This window comes from Semicossyphus pulcher, unplaced genomic scaffold, assembly GCF_022749685.1.
Source record: "Semicossyphus pulcher isolate SPU_LCO1_2020_fin unplaced genomic scaffold, fSemPul1.0.p SCAF_6, whole genome shotgun sequence".
NCBI classification, from domain to species: domain Eukaryota; kingdom Metazoa; phylum Chordata; class Actinopteri; order Labriformes; family Labridae; genus Semicossyphus; species Semicossyphus pulcher.
The window spans coordinates 18,414,004-18,437,120 of NW_027211737.1; the positions used below are offsets into that span (position 1 = coordinate 18,414,004).

The 23,117-nt window shown below is 41.8% G+C and overlaps 2 protein-coding genes across 7 annotated transcripts; one reads left to right on the forward strand and one right to left on the reverse strand.

Annotated features, from left to right (window-relative positions):
• Positions 1-1,552: 1,552 nt before the first annotated feature.
• On the reverse strand, positions 1,553-8,034 carry ankrd13a (ankyrin repeat domain 13A). Its single transcript, XM_069683414.1, has 15 exons — positions 7,601-8,034; positions 6,639-6,774; positions 6,197-6,321; positions 6,052-6,097; positions 5,583-5,726; positions 5,294-5,483; positions 5,046-5,112; positions 4,847-4,928; positions 4,715-4,776; positions 4,499-4,629; positions 4,208-4,365; positions 3,978-4,109; positions 3,724-3,884; positions 3,548-3,612; positions 1,553-3,372 (listed from the first exon to the last, which is right to left on the reverse strand). The coding sequence occupies exons 1-15, from the start codon at positions 7,706-7,708 to the stop codon at positions 3,174-3,176; spliced, it is 1,806 nt and encodes a 601-aa protein (XP_069539515.1). The 5' UTR covers positions 7,709-8,034; the 3' UTR covers positions 1,553-3,173.
• Positions 8,035-9,108: 1,074 nt separating this feature from the next.
• git2a (G protein-coupled receptor kinase interacting ArfGAP 2a) lies at positions 9,109-23,006 on the forward strand. Of its 6 annotated transcripts, XM_069682608.1 has the most exons (21): positions 9,109-9,458; positions 11,946-12,079; positions 12,395-12,507; positions 12,643-12,748; positions 12,830-12,916; positions 13,011-13,141; positions 13,243-13,337; positions 13,529-13,574; positions 13,982-14,033; positions 14,122-14,194; positions 14,313-14,410; positions 14,517-14,628; positions 14,715-14,857; positions 14,946-15,095; positions 16,639-16,887; positions 17,687-17,776; positions 19,159-19,241; positions 19,338-19,529; positions 19,775-19,906; positions 20,394-20,457; positions 21,585-23,006. In XM_069682608.1, exons 1-21 carry the CDS (start codon positions 9,407-9,409, stop codon positions 21,795-21,797), a joined length of 2,415 nt encoding a protein of 804 aa, XP_069538709.1. In that variant the 5' UTR covers positions 9,109-9,406; the 3' UTR covers positions 21,798-23,006. The 6 variants fall into 6 exon arrangements, with proteins under 6 accessions (XP_069538709.1, XP_069538711.1, XP_069538710.1 ...); XM_069682610.1 differs by lacking the exon at positions 19,775-19,906; XM_069682609.1 differs by lacking the exon at positions 17,687-17,776.
• The last annotated feature ends 111 nt before the right edge of the window (positions 23,007-23,117 follow it).

A 23,117-nucleotide genomic window follows, 5' to 3' on the forward strand; every position in this document is an offset into this window, starting at 1 on the left:
AACTGAAAATGTCAATGCAGGGCGAGACCAGGCTGCGTTAGCAAGAACAATCCACCAACACTTACAAATAAAGGGAAACAGCCGGTTTAAAGAGCACAAACCTCTCATTACAAAGATGAATGAACAGAATTTAATAGAGCGGAAACCATCACAGCTTTACAGCGATGTGGAGGAAAGGGATGGTCAGATGAGTCCTGCTTCACCAAATTCTCCAGTGCACGAGTGGCGTTCGTCAAACGGTGCAGGCCTGAGTGCTTCACGCCTACAATAAGGGGCATGGATTGGGTCCACTTGTCCTTCTAGAGTGACTACAAATCTGGTTAGCTTGTCTAAGAAGTCTATACTGACGGGAGTTGCTCCTAGAATGACAGTGCCCCCATACATGGTGCACTGAACAGTTTGAGGAGTATAAAAGTCAGGCGTACACTTTGGCCTTCAGAGGTATCAGATCCCAGCCCAGTTGAACACCTATGGGAGGTTTTAGACCGACATGTTAGACAGCACTCTCCTCCTCTATCATCAAACACAAAATGATTGAATGTCTTTTGGAAAAAAAGGTTTTTTATCCTTCCAGGAGAGTTCAGAATCTTTTCGATGACAAGGTGCTTTGAACTCTTTATTATCACTTTATGCTGGTTTTTCCTTTGTCCACTGTCTGTACACTGTACACGTGTTTATCACTTTATTAGATTTGTATAAAACATTTGGACTTAATGTCTGAAGATATGCTGTAGTTAGGTGTTTCTATGTTGCATTTATAAGGCACTGTGTGTGTCTTATCAGCTGATCTGACGGGAAATATAGTCAATAAGCCTGGAAACCTGCAACCATGTATCAGTTGAAGCAGAATTTACTGAGATACTTCTGGAATTAACAGCAGGCTGTCTGTTTCATTTATTTATTAGACTGTGAAACAAATTGAGTTAATATAGACGTTTGATTGTTTTAAGGAGTTTACTTTTTTAGCTTTAAGGCTAAAGGTTTGTCGTTTGGCCTTTTTTAAAGGGCATTAAAAATCCTGCAAGTTTACTACAGCACAGCTGAAATAAAGGAGGACTCTGTTGCATTCAGAATACAGACACAGCTATACAGAATATCAAGAATGGAGCACCTGTATTATACTACAGAAAACAGGAGATGTCACTGCTTTAATCTACACTGGAAATGTTTATGAAGTCTTTTGTGTGAATTAAACACGATACAAAGAAATAAATCACATTTGTTTCTCTAACTGTGAAATTAATTTGGTTCTGTGAATAATTATTTAGATAGAGGTGGCTAATTTTTTTTTGCTTACATCTACTCTGTTGTCCTATGTTATGGAGCGATCCATCACATCTATTTTTAGAGCAGATTCTTCCTATGTGGTAGCTTTGTACGCATCATAGTGTATTTAGATTATGCCCTATCCAGTATCCGCATGTCAGGACTGGAGTGACTAAACATATTTAGCAGCTAGCCAAACATCAAATCTATTCACTGCAGAGAAATCAGGCAAAAGTCACACTTTGTTTTTGTTGTTTAAAGCTCATGAAGTCACATTTAATCCTCATGGAAATAAAGTGCTTTTATTTTAGAGACAACATTTAGAAACAGATACATTTTCTTAAAATTTTAACATAAAAAAACCCCAAAACTTTGCAGCTGGAACGGTGCAGTACAAAGATCTGCTTCAAATCAACCAAAGCTAGCCTTTTTTTAAAATCAACTGTTCAGTCATTAGCAGGTTTTTATATTAGCTGAAGCCCCTGAAAGTCAGATGCAGCAACACAGAGACACTTTTAACAAGTGGTTTGTTGTCAGTGGAATAAACGATAGTGGTTAATGCAGGTAACTCAGCATCACCCTGGTACAACTGAAACCTCTTTAGCTTGTTTTTAAGTTACAAAACGTTTATAAAAGAAAATCTGTTCAGAATTTAAGTGGCACCTTTGAAAATTGTCCCCCACCTCTTGCTCAGACAAAGCTTTCCCTTGGCACATGCTGAAGAAGCTTGTTCTTCATATGGCGAGCATGCTTTGTCTCTTCTTCTGCTCCGAGGTGTAGAGTTGTTCATGGCTACAAGAAGGCTAACAGACTGCCTTTAGGAATCTGGGTAATCTCTGCAGCTCTGGTTGTGTTATCGCTAACTGTATGACGGCGTAAATCCACAGACTGATGGGTCTCTGCTATTGCGCTTTGAACTGAGGTGATGATGCATGAAGTTGCTCCGTGATAATAAAAATATGTCCTTTCTTGGCATTAATCTGTGACAATGTTCATTAACATCCCTGTCTCAGGAGAGCTCTACGTTACCATGCAGCTGATTTTAAGTTTCCCTCACAGCGACATGCTTTTGTTTACCCTTCTGCAGAGCGTACATTCACAAAGCACGTGAATTTACTTATGAACTTTCTGGATTAATATCAGTATGGCAGAGAGTGATATGCATGAGTGACATGACTTTGCTCCAAAAAGGCTACAATTTCTGAGTTTTACAAATTAATTCCAAAATGAATGTGTCGAATATGAACCCTGAGATTTTGGTTTTTCAGTGAGCTCATGGTCCTCAACAAAGTGACTCTGTAGGCAGACTTCACAGTGAACACACTCAAATCCCTGTCCCTTTAGATCCACAACACTAGTAGCCTTTTAATACGCTAGGTTGTTTCCATTCTAGCTGTCTACAAATCAGGGACTGAGGCGACAGGTACCAGGAAAGAAAACAACTACAGCGCTCTGGACCTTACGTGAGTGTTTACACAGTATGAAGTCACCTTGAGGAGTCAAATGTTTTTGTTCATTGAACCTTAGTTACACTGATCTGACCCCCCTTCCGGGCAGCGATGTGAGAAACATATATGGGTTGCAGATGTGATTCTGATTTGTAAATAAAAGTAATGCATAAATTAAATGAAGAAACGACCCAAAATTAAGGAACAGAGTCCACGAATTAAGCTTGAGGATGGAGACACACACTACGCAGAGATAGAAATATATAAAGGAGTATGCTCTTACCAAAAATACTTTTGGAAAATATTGGTTACCGAGAGTCTGATATTGCAAGAATGATCTGTTACAGAAGGAAATCTGCAGTTGCATAGATGACTACAGTGGTTAGGAAGGAAGGCTGAGGTGTGGTGGTTGCTTCTGCATCTGGAAAAAGTTGTATTATTATTCCCTCTTATTCCCTTTTACTTCTCGGTAAGCGATAGCTGCAATATCATCTCCAGCTCCTCTTCCTCCTGCTTCCTCATCCTCTCTTCTTCCGCTTGAGCTCGAGCAGAGAGCTCCATGGCCAGGCGGAGGTCGGAGTCGGGGCTGGATGCAGAGAGGGAGCTGGCGGGGCTGGAGGTGTCTCCGTATTCCACTAGCACCCCCTCTGGGACACTCCTGGGATGACATTGAGAGGAGAAAGTGAGAACCAGCTCTGATCCGACACATTCAAGAGGAGAACAGACACAACGTCATCTAAATCCTAGCAGGACGACAGAGCAGCAAGTTCCTTTCCTGTTACCACATGTAATTATGCAACTGCTATAGCAGCAACTTTGACCTGTAATCCTACCTGTCACTTTGACTGCTTGGCATGACGTCACTGAATTCCGCATCAGCATCATCCAAAATCCCCTCCTGCAGAGACACAAACACCAGGAGAATTTAAAGGATGATCATTCGGAGCATACAAAGATGATAAGAGCAGATTTATGTGTTGTTCGCAGATAAAATGATGTTTGTTCTGACCGGGCCCGGGACACTGTGAGTCTCCAGGAGGCTCTGATGGATGGCGTACTGCAAAAGCTCCTCGTCGTTGCTGGAAACGGGTGCGTGTCGGGTGCCTCCACGGCGGTGGTAACTGACAGGCACCTCAAACACTGAAGGACACACTGAAAACGGAGGCAGTGCTGGACAGATGAAAACAGAAAGAAAAGCAGTTAAGGGATTGTAGATGTGTTATTTTATATATACCATCACATTAAAACTGGCTGCATTAATACCTGCAGCTTCCTCCTCTTCTCCTGAGGATGTTGGTGTGGCTGCTGGTGTCGGGATAGCCTCCTCCTCAGTACTGCATTTATTTACGTTACCAAATGTGATCCTGGCATTAAGCACATGAAACAGAGGGATCTCTGCAAGGGAGGAAAACACAACAGATTATATATATTAAAAAAAGTCTTCAGAGGGGGATTTAAGCGTTGCTGGAAAGTGTGACAGGATTATCACATGCCTATTTTGACAGGAAACCCAGGGGGGAACTTCAGGGTCACAAAGTCTCGGAGCCGCGCAAAATGGGAACTAGTCCGAGCCATGAGGTCAATAATGGGGGTCACCTGCTCCACCAGGGACAGAGGATGTTCCTCACTCATCCACAGCGTACCTTTGAACCTGCGTGAGACAGGATTACAAAACAACGCTCGGAAAGTGTGCACACAACTGCATTTCATAAGATAGAAAAACACATAGCTATGATGAAGAATCAGAGGACAGGAGTTCTGTAGCTGTAAAGTGCTGTTCCTACTTCTGTGTTCGAATGCTCAGTTCGATGGGTCGGCCGATGTCTCTGTCCTCCAGGTCGAAGTCAGGATCAAAGTATTCCTCTGGAGTGATGGCAGTGGGATTGGTGGCAGTTGCGTACTCCAGAGTCAGGTCCTGAAAAGTGAAACCAACATATCAAATCAACTTCCAGGTGGGAATTAAATACTTTTTTAATGTAGTTATTGAACTCATGTCTCACCCCTTGTGCGCTAATGTGCTGCTCTACAGTCCCCAGCAGAGACTCCAAGATGTTCCTTTCACCTTTGAACAAAAAAAAAGTTTTAATTTGCACAAAATCTACCATCAACATCATATTAAACGCTCCACCTACTTTTTATCCTGGCCTTCTCCTCGTCTGTGAGATGCTCCGTCCTCGTCCTGATCACCACATTTACATTGTTCACACTAAAAACCTGAGAACACAAAAAAAATCTAATATCATTCACGATAATATCGGAAATATGCATCGTTTTTTTAGCGCTACTAGATTCGAGCTACAATAAAAAAGAAAATGTAGAACTTATGCAAACCTTTGCCTCAAATCCATTAACCATTTCAGTTTTGTCAGTCCTCCAGCCCCAAATCCCAGACTTGTTCCTGCAAAAACAAAAGCACCACTGAACACAATGCACCATCATATCACATTCTTGAGACTTTAGCAGTGTTGCTTTCCATCGTTAGATTTCCGTTGTTTTAGGAGTTCCTCATAGACTCAATTAAATAAGCAGCACTATGATTTAGATCTATGCATGTCATAATAAAAAGATGCGACTCTTGCCTCTCAAAAGCGATATCCTTGGTGTCCAGGTAGGTGTTGACAATAGGCGTAGTCAACCTTTTGGCGACTTCCTGCTCAGCTGGCTGCATAGACTCTAGAGTGACATCCTCCATCTCTTGAGATATGTTGAAGCGTTCTGTATCAACGACTTCATCGTCATGGTTCACCTCCATCAGCTCTGCACATGAATCTGTAGAAATGCAGCCAGAGAAGGTTTTCAATCGTTATTACAGAAACAAATCATAGAGAGAACTTCTGTTGGTGGGAGAGTTCAAACACACACACACACCATCTCCTCTGAAGATGTAGCTCCTACGCCCTCTGATCCACGTCATGTTTTCAAAGCCGAGCAGAGTGGCATCCACTCGCAGGCTGGCGCCACTTTTCCAAATGCGACAAACATCACTTGGACAAACCCGGGACAGAAGAGGAACTGTGAAGTAACAGCACATGAATGTCCCACAGTGGAAAGACAAACATGCACACATGGAAAAACAAGGTGACTCATAACTAAACCAAAACCAAAGCTTCTCCTAACAAGAGGCAGGTATGCAGTTTTTCCAGAATGACCTGATTAAACCTCATGGCCGGTAAAGATTTTGTATTTTGTGAGGATATTTACTGGCAGAGAGCAGCTTGAAAATAACACTTAGAAGTAGAAAACTGCTTCTTTTGCATACTTAATTGCTGATAACCATCCTGTTTTACATAAACAGATAACTATGCACACACAATCTAATGTGTGAAAAAGAACTCACTCCAACTGGTGAATTCCCACTTCATTTCCATATAGAAGTCTGGAGACTGTGGATAGAAAAACAGAGCAATTATTTCCTCAGCCACTAAATATTTCCAAATTGTGCAGATGGATGACAAGAAAAATGCTAAATGTGAAAGCGACACCTCTCGGATCTTTGACAGCAGCTCAGGCACTCCTCCCAGAGCAGTGGAGGCTTTGAGGTAGTCTCTGCGTTGCAGCACTAACTGAACCATCTCTGGATCTCCGGTGCTGACGGCCTCTTGCAGCACTGCACACAAGCAGATGAGTGTAAACAAACCACTAAACCTTTTAAGGTAACATCTGATCCCCTGGAGTGGCAACTGTCCATTAAGAGACCTCAACAGTGACGGTAATGACTGAGGAGAGTGAAACTGTTTCACTGGAGTAAGAAGAGTCGGTTTGCATTTTCACCATAAGCCCCATTAACAGCAGATGATGTGAGAAGGTCTCTAAGTGTCCAAACAACCACAAATCTTTAAAAAGCGAATCTGCTATACAAGTGAAAAAAACATGCACGGGATCAAAGCATTCTCTGTCTGCTACTGAGTCAGTTTTGAAACTAACCTGTCCAACTGTGGGAGTTTTCTTTCGTCACTTGAGCACCGTGTCTCAGAAGGACCCTCACTGACTCCAGGTGTCCAAGCGACACAGCCAGGTGCAGAGAGGTCCGACCTCTGGGATCCACAGCCTCGATGTCATTCTGACAAAATCAAGGAGGAAGCCACGCATGTGTTATTTGACTCATAAAATGAAGACACTCACTAACACTAAATACTGCAGAGATGACTATGACTCTAAGAGTGATTTTAGAGTCACGGTTTTACACCTATTAGTTTAGGTCATCACTGACAATGATAGAGGACTGCATTTGTTAGTACACTAACAAGAGTGAGCATCATGTCTGGCCCTCATGTGAGTCATACTAATGATGAGTGTGTTATTGATCATCATTGTTAGGTTGTAAGAACTGAAATAAGTTATACTGCAACAATACTTAGTATAAACTGTGATGACTTACTGTGAGGTAAAATAAGAACAGAAAACATGTTTTTAAATAATTATTAACATAACCTGTTAGACAAGTCAACTTCATGTTTGAGCACTAACTGTAAAAGAATTTAAGTATCGTCACTATAAAACTATTTAGTATAACAACAGCACAATCCATGTCTGCAAATTACACCTTAAACGCATACATTTATTTGGTAATGCTGTTGTTATTTAATAAATTAAGTCATATTAAAGCTGTTTTAAGTCATCCCATGACCTGGGTTTGTAGCCTTCGTTTAAAAGATGCAAACAACTTCTGAGTACAGAGTACACTTGTGAGTAAAACAATAAACCTGTTGATTGGTGAACAGCTACAAATCTATTTCAAACGATTTATGTGTGAGACACTGCGGGGCATCTGTCAACACGACTGGCCTACTTAAACTGGAAGCTAGAGATTTATCATCTCCCTCCTGCTTCATCTAGCTAGCAACCGTTAGAGGTAAGGTTTGCGACACATTCAGTGTTTCACCAACCTGTGGTAACGTTATTTGTTCCTCCAGCTTCCTGTAGTCATTCTCCCACACTGCGGAGTGCAGGGGAAACTTCCCTCGGATGTCTTCGCTCACGTTAGCCGAGGACATCTTCCTCTTTGTGGAGCCGCTCAGTGCAACGTTAGCCCGCTTCTAATTCTTACAGCCATGGGAAAAACTGCGATATTTACACGCTAGTTATGCCCCAATGTACGATGAACATTTTCCATGCCCTTAATATTTGTCAATAAGAGCGTCGAAATATCCAAACCGGTTCAACTTTTGCCCGAGCCTTCCCCTAAATAAAACTTTTGAACACGGAAGTGCCAGGAGCAGTGCCCAATGATAACAGGGGTGTCCTATGTAGAAATAGACTCAGAATCTAATAAACATCGTTTAATTTACACAGCTTTCCAAACCTCTTTAAAAAAATAAAGTTCATTTGCGTATAATAGTTTTTACGTAAGATGATTAATGGCTGAAATATGATTAGTAAATAAAACCATAGCTTTAATAAAAAAAATAGTCGGTTCCAGTTGGACGGAACCATTCAACATGTCTTCATGGGGGTGGAATAACATTTGAACAAAAATACAGTTTCTACAAACCTGATTTTTATGCACTGGATTTCTTAAATGCTAGGATCACAGCGGAATTTGGTCCAGCAAACATTAACAAAAGAAAGCGTAAGTGTTGTATCCAGAACATAAATTGACTGTTATGCCAGTAACGTTGAAATGAGATCGACGTATTGACGTTTCGGGGAGGGACTGGGAGGCTGAAAATCTGAAACTTTACCGCCAGCATGCTGTGTAATAGATGTATATGACGTTACTCTGTAATTTTAGACTATATAAATAACACGTGACAATTTGATAGCTTTGGGTTGTCGATTAAATATGCTCTAGAAGTATGTCCTTGCAAGGTGGCGGTAACTGTTCTGCATATATATTGTTTTTAACACAATCATTGGTCAGTTGATCCAGCCTGTGTCAAGGCTGACCTCGGTTGTGTCAGTATATCGATCTATTTTTAATAGTTGATTTGTGAAAAAGGACCGTTGGTGTCAGAAAGTAATTTAAAGATTAACTTCGATGGATTAAAATCCAGTCAGCACCGTCCCACTGTCAGATATTAAACATACTCTTTTTGTACCGTGTCACGAGGGTGCATAGATCAAGCTCACCTCCTGCTCCTACTTTAAGGTTGTGTTTTAGCCCTCCGTTTAGCCTATAAGGTATTGTACCGCCCAAACTTACAGTAAGCTCTACCAAACCTAACGTTTTATTTTTTGTTTTTAGTCCTACCTCTGATGCTTAAAAAATTAGGACCCCGATTTCGACATGCTGTTATGAACGAATGAGACAAGCGGGCGCTATTTCCCCGCAGTTGCAAAGAAGTTTACTTCCTGTCAGGCTGAACACTGGGCTCACTTGCAACAAATCGTAGGTCACAGACGCAGCTGCCACTGGGATTGCTCGAGCTCTGTTTAGTCTGCTGTCTACCACAGACTGAAGAGTAAACTACCAAACTGGCACAGGCTTGTAAGCTAGTCAGGAGCTAAGTCAGCTAACTTACAGGCAAGCAGCCCTGTACCTTACGCCTGGGGGTAGCGTTATAATGTTTGTAACGCCAAAGCGGAAAGGCCAGCAACAGTTAAATGAGGCAGCAGGTCGTTGTTTAGATATTTTTTAATTAGCTTCGTCTAGCTAACGCGGAAGGCACCCCCACAGAGTAATCAATGGTTAGCATAACGTAGGGCACATAATAGTCTGTTCATTTTAAAAGGCATTTCTTCTCCACTAAAGGATGTCTAAACGCCTGCGAAACACTGAGCTCTGCGCGGATTGCAGTGTCCCAGGTAAGCTAATACACACCATCCCTGCAGTGTTGAGGTGTTAGCCATTATTTGTTCTCTAACGTTTGTTTCTTTCAGCATCAGTAATCCAAAGCCTCCTACTTCACTCCTCTGGTTTAAATCAGATTACCAGAGCTGGCCCATGTTGCACTCTCCACTGCAGTAAATTAGATATGCAGTGTGTACTGTTGTTTTGACAGGCAAGTTGTGGCTGACAGGTCCCCGGGTTGAAGATGCAATTAGACCTGAAGCAGCTGTCTTTTTAACTGTTTCCATCCGGTGTTGCTTGCTTTAAATAATCAGGCAGGCATTTGTGATGTGGGTCAATATGATTTCACAGTTGTATATTGTATTTTATATTTGAAACAAGGTCTATGACATGAAGACGTTTCGAGGAAATTTGAATTGAAATCATCCATCATGAAATATCGTGCCAAATCATGAGGAAACTGTGTAAGCTCTATCATGTCTGGGGTAGACAACAGCTATGATGACTGCATAATTCATAAAAAGTCAGTCCCAACACATGCATAATAGTAGTATTGTTTGTCTTAATGGGTAAATAAGCAATGTATAACAAAGTATTGACTGGTGAAAACATACATTTCATATCCTAAACCCATATTGAACACTTCTCGGCAAACTCAACCAGTCACTGAACTATCAGCAGCAATTGCAATTGTATTGGTTCAGATGAATTACTAAAGACAACTAAATCGTGTGTTCCTTATATGGCATTTGAGAAATAACAGCATCCTATGACAGAGATGTGTTTGTTTTAAGTAGTATCAGGGTTGAGAGAATAATAGACCAGGTTTCTACAGTTCTGTGAAAGCACCAGTTGCATTGTGTTAGAGGAACTTTCAGAAGTCCCATTTATATAGAAGTGACGTGATGTTTTTCAGCAGGCACAGGAAGGAAGCAAAACAGGATGCACAGTGAATTGACCGCATACTTTCAATGCAAAAGACTTTTTTTTCTTTTGTGGCACCATAATGTAATGTAAATGTATTATAAGGTAAAGATAGAATGTGAATTGTTCTTAAGAATACATTTTTACGTGTCTATTGCACAATTAAAAAACAGAAAACAATCGCAAGAATGCTAAATATGCCGTATTAGTGCCTTGTCTCTCATCATGTCATTCAGGCTTGTTAAAGCTCTCGGGTCTCCCCAGCAGCTGGCCTGGATTGCCCTCCCATACAACTGCTACCAGTTGTTGGGTGTGAATATTTTTAGAGTTTGAAGATGTGGTATTAAATTTAGCAGCACTTGTTGAGGAAAGGGCGAAACAGGCCTGTCAGCACCATCTCTCAGGCCTTGGTGAAGAAGAGCAAGTTAGTGGAGGAGACTCTGGAAACGAGGGACCAGGTGCCAGAATTTGACCAGAAACCCCTGCAGCTGTTCCTCCCTCTGCTCAGCTGCTGCTAAAACACTTACAGTCCTCACTGTCTGTGCTGTCACAGCGCCAGCAGCCTCTCAATCTGCTTAACAGTTTATTGGCTACCAGAGTGCCATATGAATTTACAGTATTTCTGGTTTTAAGATGTTTGCTGTCAGAAGAGCCTCGGTAGAAACTGGAGACAGCACGACTGTGTGACATTTTTATTAGATGAAGTTTACAAAATAGGTCAAGGTTGAATAAACACATTTATTTTAGTCACAGTGTATATTGTATCATGTAAGGGTGCTCTGTATCACTTGTTAACGCACTGAAATTCCTGGTAGCATTTTGTATGTATGTAACAGAAAGAGGAAGCTGCTCTTTTACTCAATAATAGGGTTGAGGTGCTTCGACCTGCAGCTGCTAGTCTTCACTTCCTTTTCATACGTTGCAACGCTTCACCCAAACATGAAGTCAAAAAGACTTTCAATGCTTATTATAGCGTTGCTTGTTAGCTTTTTTCTTGCTGGTCTCTGGGACCCAGAGGTTTTACAGGAACAGGCTTCCATCATTCTTTTATTCGCCTCTCTCTTACTCAAGCTGGAATTAATGTGTTTGATAAGTACACATTTTCAGCCACAATTTAGTACACATGAGGTTCTCTACTAAGTAATTCTGGCAGTAGGATGGTGCATGTGGGATTGAACCAAAATTAACTACAATAGCACTTAGTACGACGCTGTGGCTGATATTTTTAGAAGGGTAGTTTCAAGGCACACTACAATAAGTTATTTCGGGCTTTGGTTACACAGACAAACAGTAGGATGGTTTAATTTCAGTTTTGATTTGTTGCCACAAGGAGTGTCAACTGCCTACTTAAGCGTTTTGACAGCAGTAAGAGGTTCTCAGGCCCTGACAGTGAGGAACATTGAAAAAGGGAAGCAGGATAGACAGACTTACCGTAGCATGTCACTGATTAGAACTGAATGTAGAGAGGAGATCACGTTTCTAACTGACTTAGTTTAACTCCACCTTTAATCATTTGTAGATTATCAATAAATTCCCCGCAAGTGTCATGATTTTTCCCGTCATGTTTCCCCTCTCAGAGCCTCGCTGGGCCTCGGTGAACAGGGGCGTGTTGATTTGCGACGAGTGTTGCAGCGTTCACCGGAGTCTGGGCAGACACAGCTCCCAAGTCCGCCACCTGACGCACACACCATGGCCTCCTTCGCAGCTACAGGTAATGAACCCAGCAACATTTGAGCGCTACATTCACCTGTATAAAGCTAAACATCTTCATTGTTTCCATCTTGAATTTGTCATGTTTTTCCCTGCACACAATGGGTATTACAGCAGTTTTAATCCCAGCAGGCCTCTGTCCTCATCGAGATGAATCTGTTGTCTCCAGTTTCTCATCAGATCCCACAGAGCCGTATTGATTTTGTCCAAATATAGAAAGTGTTTGTTCAGGAAGAAGACTGTTCTCAGGCCGTCAGCATCCTACAGTCTGCATCAATGTGACACATTTTACAGGTTTCTTTGTCTTTCACACTAGATGGTTCAGACATTGTACAGCAATGGCGCAAATTCAATATGGGAGCACTCTCTTCTGGATCCTGCGTCTGTGATGAGTGGGAAACGCAAGGCCAACCCTCAGGACAAACTGCAGTGAGTCATTATAGTGTGAAACTAATGACAGAGTTGTTTGTGCTAACTAGAAGTTACTCTGATAAACACAGAATGTGAGTGTTGATCTTCCACTGACTCATTCAACCGCCTCTGTGTTTCCTGCTCTCCCCAAAGCCCGAACAAATCAGAGTTTATTAGAGCCAAATATCAGATGCTGGCATTTGTCCATCGCATGCCCTGCAGGGAGGACGACAGCTCGACAGCCAAGGATCTAAGCAAGGTGATGAGAAAACTGAATTATATTCCTGCACTATTGTTAAACCTTTTCAGCTCTCGTTAATCTTTTGTTTCTTCCTTTCAGCAACTTCACTCGAGCGTACGCACCGGGAATCTGGAGACGTGTTTGAGGTTGCTGTCCCTGGGAGCACAAGCTAATTTTTTTCACCCTGTAAGATTTTCCAGCAAAACTTTTTCAGCTTTAATTTAATTCCTGTTGGTTTGAGATAATAATTTGTTGTCAATTTCATCGACCTCTCCTGTAGGAAAAAGGGAACACTCCCTTGCATGTGGCTGCAAAGGCAGGACAAGTATCTCAGGCTGAACTATTAACTGTTTACGGGGCAGATCCTGGAGCCCCAGACAGCAACGGCAAAACTCCCATCGACTATGCAAGGTTTGATTTTTAATAATCTTGTTTAAATGCTGAATATTATGAGCCAAGATTTGTTTTCCTTTTGTGGTAGTAAATATAGTTTTTAACTTGTGTGTCTGCAGGGAAGCGGGCCATCATGACCTTGCAGACAGACTGGTGGAGGTCCAGTATGAGTTAACCGATCGGCTGGCATTCTACCTGTGCGGGAGGAAGCCAGGTGTGTACTGAGAGACATCTGCACTTAAAATGTTTCACTCCATACAGATTACAATCAAGTGGTATTTAATTTGCCCTGTGAATATTGATGCTCTACATCTTAATCCTGCTTAATACAAAGTGTTTACATTCCCATTAAGTATTTATGGCTGTTTGGCGGTCATTCAGAATCTCCTTTGTTGCTCCTTTCAGATCATAAGAACGGGCAGCACTTCATTGTTCCACAGATGGCTGACAGGTAAGAAAGCATAAGCTGTAAGTCTATATTCAGTGTGATCGGGTTTAACTTGACTCGTGAGCAGAGTGAGGCAGCTGTTTACGCTTGTATTCCTACTCTGAGGCCTGTTCAAACACGCTGTTGGATTGCTGCAGCGTCTATTATCTGTGAGAGGAAACAGACACGTTAAAGTGGCTGACAAACCCAAAACTGTGTTTTCTGCAAATATTTAAGATATTTTTCCAAAGACGCTGAACAGCCTCTTTATACCAATCATTGTTTTCACTTTACATCATGCATTTGATCTTTTTTATTGCTCTCTTTTGATGGATTAGGAACATGTAAGTATTACTCAAAATTAAGCGTGCATTATGTCGACTTGACAGTTAACCTGCAGGTGTTTTATAAAAGTTGTTTTCTTTTTGCAGCAGTTTAGATTTATCAGAACTGGCCAAGGCAGCAAAGAAGAAACTGCAGTCTGTAAGTATTTGTGCAGAGTCGCTGTGCTCGCTCTCTTTTCTCTCTTTATCTGAGCCTGACCGAGCGTAATTTCCTCCTTTTCGTGCAGCTCAGTAATCATTTATTCGAGGAGCTGGCGATGGACGTGTACGATGAGGTGGACAGACGGGAGACAGACGCAGGTAAAGTGAAAGTATCCAATGAAAGCTTTGTTGTGTAGATAAGACATTTGCAGTGGCGTGTGCAGCCATACTCGCTCATCTAAACCGGACTCCTCGTTTTTAATTGTATTCTTTGCAGTGTGGCTGGCGACACAGAATCACAGCACCCTGGTGACAGAGACGACTGTGGTACCTTTTCTTCCTGTCAATCCAGAATATTCATCAACCAGAAACCAGGCGAGTCACATTTACAAAATCACACATAAAAAACTTGATTGTTTCCTTCTGTCTGTACTTACTGTGAGACTATGTTGAAATATGTCTCTTTGTTTTTCCATCTTAGGGACGACAGAAGCTCGCGAGATTCAACGCACATGAATTTGCAACTCTTGTGATTGACATATTAAGTGATGCTAAGCGCAGACAACAAGGGAATTTAATATCCAGCCCCAAAGGTCAGCATTGTATCATCATTTTAATAAGAGATATTACTGACACTAAAGACGGATGTACAGTAACTGTTTGTGCCCCTTTATTCCAGACAATGTTGAATTCATCCTGAAGAGCGTGGCTGTGAGGCACTGCAGCGACAGCCAGGACAACGACCAGCCTGACTATGACAGTGTGGCGTCCGATGAGGATACAGATCAAGAGCTTCCCTCCAGCAAAGGAGACAGGACGAAGGTATCACACCTTCACTTTCATTAAGAACAACACCTTTAAAGACAGTCTCTCTCCGGGTTTTACTTTTTACCCCCTCTCCCTCTACCAGAGCCTGGACTCTGACCTCTCAGACGGCCCCATCACCATGCAGGAGTACCTGGACGTGAAAAACGCGCTCACAGCCTCTGAAGCAAAGATCCAGCACCTCATGAAAGCCAACAACAACCTAAGCGACGAGCTGCGGCTGATGCAGAAAAAGGTATCCACCGCGCCCCACCAATACGATCACTAACCCCGGGGGGGCCGGACCGAGGGGGGGCCACAGCAGTCAGCAGAGCCCTTCTCCTGCACGGTGTGATTACGTGGAGGCGGGGCTATCTGATCAGGAATGCTCTGCTGTGAGATAAGGCTGCTGCGACACCCTGCTGGTCCGCCCTCTGTTATGGCCGGCATGATTCATTTCAAAGCTTGAATGTAAATTTGAGATTTTCTTTTGTTGGTTTCTTTGTTGCCACGATCAATAACAAAAACTGTTTAGTCTCCCTTTTTTATAATTCAAGTTAAAGCTAGCTGTCTAATGTTACTAACAAGCATGTTTTAACAGAAAGCATGAAGTCATTGACCGTTGTTTTTAATCCCTTTTCAGTACATAGTAACTAACTCAAATTGTATGTGTGTGCCTTGCTTCATCACATATACTGTGTTTACTGCTTAGACTGTTTTACATGATTTCATTTGGTATTGTGGATTTATTGTTTGACATATTTTCTAAGTGGTCACATTTCGTTACATCAAACTGCTGATTTATATTTAAGAATATTCTGCAAAATGTTTGCAACAAGCTTCAACTTAGGATCATTTTGGATGTTTTAAGCATGTTATAACTTTTTTATTGTTTAATATGAGTGAATGTTTTTTTTTTCTTGTGTTGAAATTGCTTTAATCTGGCTGTTTGGAAAACTTGACGCTCCCTAACAGCACTGTAGGATACTGTACTGTTTTTTTTATTGATGTGTTGTGTTAGCTTTAAGGTTCACAGATCCTCAAAAAGAGCACATTTAGATGCAGATGTAACAAAAACAGGACATTGAACTCATCATGACACATAGTGAAAGATGCATCACTTCAAAGGAAACATTCTTATGAGTGTAGTTTACTTGTCTTTCAAGACAGTGTTTACCAGTCAGTCGTTATAGAAGAAGTTAGTAACTGAACAATACTACCCCTTTTTCTGACCAGTACACAAGATCCAACATGTACTTTGCACTAAATGCAAGAAGTTGCATTAATTCAGGCCAGTGTTTCTGCACCCAAACTTTTGCATCTGCAACAAAATCTTCTTGATTTTGTTCGTTCTCGGATGCCTCTCTTAACTCTTGAGACAATCCGTCTGTACTTTGGCTCCTTCCTTGACTCAAACTGCACCCGTTGCTTACCTGTGCAACAGTCTTTTGCTTGCTTATCACTTGCTTGGCATATTTTTTTTAGACCAAGAGAAATTCTCTCCCAAAGCAAAATATGATGTTATTTCAGGCAGTTCAGATAAAATGAACCATCAAGGCTAAATTCTCAAATTGTATAGCATTGTTCTACACAAAGATGTTTTATTACAACCAAATAAAACCGTGACAGAATGAAATGGAAGCATGCTGTCAGTAGCAGACTGCCAAAGTGTAGTATGAACATTATGAGGAACAACTGTATGAAGGCTGATATGTGATGCTGTAAAGATAGCGTACATCAGGGCACACGTCTTGCTTTGCTGAGAGCTCCTCTTAGTGTGTTGCTGCCGTCTCTTCCAGCTGCAATCTCTGCAAAGCGAGAACTCGTCTCTCAGGCGGCAGGTCACTACCAATATCTATCAGGTCCCCAGCGGTTCAGACTACCCCGACCCCTCCAGCCCCTCAGCCCTGAAACGCCGGCAGTCTTCGCGGGTCAGTCGGCCCATGTCTATGTATGAGACCGGCTCAGGCCTGAAGCCCTTTCACCCTAAAGGGGAAACTTCCTACCCCGAGGAGGCTCTCCCCACCCTGCATCCCTTCCCACCTCATGTAAGTAAGACCTGTTCCCTGCTCTCCTTTGCCACTTCCTCTCCTCTGCCTTCTTTCCCATGACTTTCGCTCATGTTCTGCAACCTTCCTCTTTAGTGTCTATCCTTCCTCTTTTCCTCTGGGTACATTTGTGAATCATCAAAGAGAAAGCCATCAAAAAGCACAATGCCATTCATCAGTCACATCTCATCTTGTCCACATATTCACATCTACAAATATCTGTTGTTTACTAGAGTGCTGCTTGTTTGTCAGACCAAATGTAGTCTTACATGCAGGGCGATGCTGTCGTTATGATATCCTTTGAAGGTTTGTATTGTGTTTTATGTTGATGAAGCATTAAAACTACCATACAAATACCCTGTGTTTTGTAATGCATGATACTCCTTCCAAACCTCCCTTTATCCTCTCATCTTTTTGGGTTCTCTGTTACAAATCAGATATTTATGAAGTTAAATTTAAGCCTATGAGTCACTGCTTCCGGTACTTTTCCCTGGATGGATTAACTCCCGGACAGATTTCTTTTTCAGGACACAAAGGAACACAAACTAGGAAATAACTGTAGGGGATGATCTTTAAAAGCAACACAGCTATTTTAAGTTGCCTACAAAGGACAGATTCATCTCCAGCTTGATGCTCAGAAACAATGGAGTGTTTAATCCCGACCTGTGATGGTTATTTCACAGACACAGCTTTCATACAGTGTCCGATTAAGAGGCTTGAATAGACTTTTGGGTTGGTAGCTCTCTTTTACTTTTTAGAAATTTGTGTCCTCAAAATATGATTTGAACCCTGTCTTTAGACGGAAAGGGGCGCTTTTGTGACCACCTCTTCATCCCTCCCCTCATTTCCATCCACCCTGTCTTGGCCGAGGGACGAAAGTGCTCAAAAGGTTAAGTACATCCTCACTTGGTTCCCCATCCTGGGGATGCAGCATATCCCCCATCTTCCTCTGTCCTTCATATGCTGCAACTTATCTGTGCTGCTGCATGAGTCACCCCTACACCGGCTGCCCCCACCGCCAGATATCCACCTTCATCAGCAGCATCCTCATTGTGCGGCTAAACAACCGGAATTGTGTGGTTTTGTGAAGGCAAAACTTCTGCCTGAACGCTGAACAGAAAGTTGCGCTTGAGATGAAGCACCTGCTAATTTTAACTCTCTCTTCCTTTGCTCCAGAAGCCTGTGTTGCCCATGTTGGATGAACGTTTAACAGTTAGTAATGTTTCAATTTTGAATAAAAACAACCTCCTGAAAAAAGTCGAGCAAAGGGAGTGTTTGGTAAGATGGATTGTAAGATATTATACCTCTGGAGTTTTTAGTTTGACCCTTCCTTTAACAAACGCTTGGCCCTTTTGCACATTGAGCTTCAAACAGCATGCTCTCACCTCCTCCAGTAACACACAAACGCTGCCAGGAGCTGCTTAATGTCTAAAGAGATTTTAAGGGAGAGCTTTATCCCAACATTGTGTGTGCTCATCGCATTTCCTGAGACAAGCATACGTGTGCTGGGTTGCATTTTGTGCTGCATAAAAGAATTCATTTACACGCATAGATTGAAAATGACGTTAAATGGGTGCTGGTTGTCTCTGCTTCCTGTTTATGTAGCTATGAGGCTGATAGTTAATCTGCAGAAAGACTTACAAGATGCTATCTTGTCTAATGAAGTAAATAGTTGTGTTGCATGTGGTTTAGTTTAATTTCATCACTAGTCTTCTGATCCTCAAACAAAGACCCTCTGGTGGTCGCCTCCCCTTTAGTTTGGAGGATGACTAAAGCTTGTGTGTTGTAGTTCTGATGCCATGTGTTGCTGATTATTAGTTTTGGCTTTTTGTTTGTTTTGTGTTTGTCATCAATGAATCCGTCCCTGCTGCAGGAGTTTTGATAATGATCATGGATAGTCACACGAATGATGCAAACAGCTGAGGTGAAGTTGAAGCCAGCAGGAATAATTCTGTCTTAAGAATTAGATATAAACTATCTGAACTCTGTCTGATCTGTTCTACTAACCCTCTTTGAATGCTTTAACTTAATATATGCTTCACAGCTTTATTGGCTTGTTTCAGTTGGAGTCGTCCGCACTGCTTTCCTTTGTTTATATTCCAGTTTGTCAGACAACAAACAGGAAGGAGTGCATTGCCAATATATCCTTTGTAGAGGAATAAGACATGAAGCATTATTAGTGTGATTTCGCCACATCTGTTTCTGTTTATATCGACGATATCTTCTACAAACACATCATCATGGTTTTTTCACCGTCTCTCTTCCTTCCAGGCCTCCAAGTTAGAGAAGCAAAGCAGCATGCCTGAAAGTGACTATGACAACGCATTCAATGACTCTGAGATGGAGGATTCAGGGTAAGAGCCGTTTTCCGAGAAATACAGTTTATATTGGGTGTCTGGTGAAAGGGTTTCGGCTGTCAAACATGATTCCTTCTGAACTTCTCTCTGCAGCCTGTGCAGGAGACCGAGGATGAGGAGCAGCGGCTGGATGGGGGACGGCTGCTCCATCCCCGAGCTGGCAGACGTGGAGATGGAGTCGGACCCCACGCTTCCCAGCACAGAGGACGTCATCCGCAAAACCGAGCAGATCACCAAGAATATCCAAGAGCTGCTGCGAGCTGCTCAGGAGAACAAACATGACAGGTCAGAGTCTGAAGAGAGATCCTTCTCTATCTGTTTACCATCTGTTTTTTTAAGCCTTCATTTCCTGTCTTCTTTTTAAGCCCTGAGTTCCTCTTATATTCAGCATTATTCTGTTCTGTTCAGCTGCGTTTATCTCCTGTCATTTCCTCTTTTTGTTTATCATCCTCACTCTTCCCCTCTCTTTCTACTTCCACCCTGCTCTGCTGTTGTGATGTTGTTTTGGTGTCCCTCCCCCCCGTGAGCAGACCGTGTGAGCGTGAAGGTGTGCGCAGGCTCAGGCACAGCCTGGGATGTTTCAGCACTCTGGTGCCCTGGGCCGAGAAGGCCCCCCCTCCCCTTCAGCCGCTCAGCCTCCGGTCCCCTGACCCCTCCTCCTGGTACTCTGGCCTCTGTCCCTGCCTCCCAGGCACAGTTTATTTTCTCTCCCTCACGCAGTTCCGGCCTCACCCTTTCTCTCCTGTCTCACCTGCTAACATGCTGCCTCTTTTCCTGTCATGTTTTTCTCCTAAAACAGACTTTGAATTTGCTTCTGCTGGTTCAGAATGGTTCACATGACTTGCTCTTGTAATTTAGATGACAGTGTTTTTGATGTAACATATTTTACAGGGTGTGTTTCTACTGTGTAGTTATAATACAAACATGTTTTATACATGTGCCTTTTACTCACAGTGCTATAGATGTCTGTTAGCATGTTAACCTGAGTTTGAAGATGACCATGCACGGTGTGTTGTGAATACTTTATAGTTCCTTACGCTGTAATTCAACCTGCATGTAAGAGCCTTTAGTGCATTTATCATGTGTGCAATGATTGAGTAATATATGTATAATATTTTTAACTAATGGATGACTCTCTTCTCCTCACAGCTTCATACCCTGCTCAGAAAGAATACATGTGGCTGTAACAGAAATGGCGGCCCTCTTTCCCAAGGTGAGTAAACAAGTTTTTATACTTCATGCTTGGAGAGAACAGCCAGCCAGTTATCCTGAAATTGACAAATATAAAATGTGTTATTAAGTTCTCAAACTTTTTGGGCCAGGGACCCCTTACAGGGGAGAACATTTTCCAAGGACCCCCTCATAATCTTAACACCAATTAAGCATATGCTTACTACCATTTGCACGCTTAGATGCCAGTGGAGCTATTTGTATTGTAAAACTTATCAACCTAAATACTTCAGACCTGTTTCATAGGGATAAACAGAAAAACAGTTCAATTAGAATCATGTTAATTATAAACTTTAACACAGAGGGTCATTTTATTTAAACTGCTTGTGAACTCAACTTTACAGTGTTTATACTTTTCAAGTGATTTAGATCTTAAAAGCGTTCAGAAAATTAACAGCAGCAAGGTAGCCGCAGGAACGGTTCACTGCAACCTGAGTGAGTTCAGTGATTCATGACAGATTGACGTGATGTGTCACAGTCGTATCAGTTTCTATTGGCCCAAAGCTGACGTGGGTGGGAGCAATGGACACAATGTGCTTGTTTCATTGGCGCAAATGGTCCTCATCTGTACATGAGGTTTTTAATGATACAGCACAATTTTAGGATTTATTATTATTGTGTTTCTTCTGTTCCTACTTTGTTTCTTTAGTTGTTTTAAAAATGTAAAGTGTCTTTGAGTATCATGAAAAGCACTGTATAAATAAAATGTATGACATATTATTATTATTATTATACATTTATCATAATTATTTCGCTGCCTCCCAGGTTATGGTTTGCGGACCCCCAGGGGTCCCCGGACCCCACCTTGAGAACCACTGATTTAGTGGATATTGTATGCACAAGTCCAAATGCACCACTACTTTCAGTTATGCCAGTTATGCAAAGTAAATGCTCTTAAATATATGTATTATTTGGTCATATTGTTTCTAAAGTGTGTTAAAAAAAATCTGTATTGTGCAAATTCCATATTAGGCTCTGACCAGATTCAGGCCAATGCAGGCAGAGCTTAATGTAATTCTAAATGATCTGCACCAAACTGCCCCACTTAGTACAAATCTGTTGACCTTTGAACAGAAATTTTCATTACAATATTCTAACCTTCCTCTGCAGAAGCCGCGCTCAGAGACGGTGAGAGGCTCTCTGCGCTTGTTGACCTCGAGTGCGTACCGGCTTCAGGGCGAGTGCAGGAAGGCGTTGCCCTCAGAGGGCTGCCCGGGACCGGACATGCAGCTGGTCACCCAGCAGGTCATCCAATGTGCTTATGACATTGCCAAGGCCGCCAAGCAGCTTGTGACCATCACCACAAAGGAGAACACAAACTAACAGCACTTACAGGGCTGCAAAGCAGTCAGCATCTCAGTTTTGTTCTTATATTTTTAATGATTCTGTTTTTTGTATTTGTGGTATATGCATGCATGTTTTTTTAATTTATGAATGAATATTGACAATATTTAGAGCCAACTCTGGACAAAATCTGAGCGTTAAGGGAAAAGGACAGCGACTTTACTTAGAGATAACAAGCTGATGAAAGAGCACAATCTGTCTCGAGTTAAAATAATAACACAAATCATGTTTAGCCAAAGTACAGCAGCTAGCAGGCCTGGGAACTGTAATGGTTTCAGGATTACTCTTTTACAATCTGAGTGATCTAAATGTGTAATCAGTCCATGATGTAAATACCTTAAATTGATAGAGTTAAGCACAGTACAGCAAATCCACATGATAATAATTGTAACTGGTAACTGTCAGTCCAAAGCCAGACATGGATGCTCAGAAGCCATAAGTGAGTCGCGGATCATCTGTCATTAAATGCTATTGCTAACACTCTTGTAGCGAAAGGAGCTTCCTGTCATTGATTGCACTCTGCAAACATCGTCATCCTGTAAAGTTCAATCTTCAAAAACAAACCATTTAGTTAACTTCCACTAAATGTTGGGAACTTAATCCACGCACACGTTGTAGCTCTGCAATGCTAATGTTTGTTGCATCCAAGACGCTATTTTTATGTTTTGACTCCTGTCCAAGTGTAACCCAGTCTGCAGTGCACTTGTTGCAGCTATTAATGTGTGCCCATTTGTTAAGTCAGTGAATGCAACACTTATTCAGGGGGCCAAAGTTATTTTCTTCACCAGTGCCAAGATGTCGTTGTATTCAGTTCAAATGATCTGGTGTGTTTCTAACAGGCTCCACTCTGGGATGTATTCTGCAGTCTTGTGTCCCATTGCAGTGTTGGTGATGTAACTCAGCGCTAATAGCCATACTGTATGTATGTCCATGTGTTTTGTGCTCTGTTCCGTTGCTGCTAGTTTTGTATTTAATGTGCAACATATGGGATAGAACTGTAGACGTCTCCTATATAACTGTGCAACCCAACACTCATCCTCACTCAGTGTTTCAGAGTTCATTATCATTTTGAAATCTGATCAAGGTAATGTCCCTCTCTGTGCTCGGATGGAGTGCAGGGATGTATGTGATGCAGCTGTCAAGCTGCTCTTCGGAAAAATAATTATTTTCTAAATAAACTTAATTTATATGTAATGTCTGCTGTGGTTTTTATATCATGCATGTTTACATTTTTGATGCGTTGACACAAATATTGAAATGTTTTATCTTTATTGAAAACATTCTTCAAATTCAGAATAG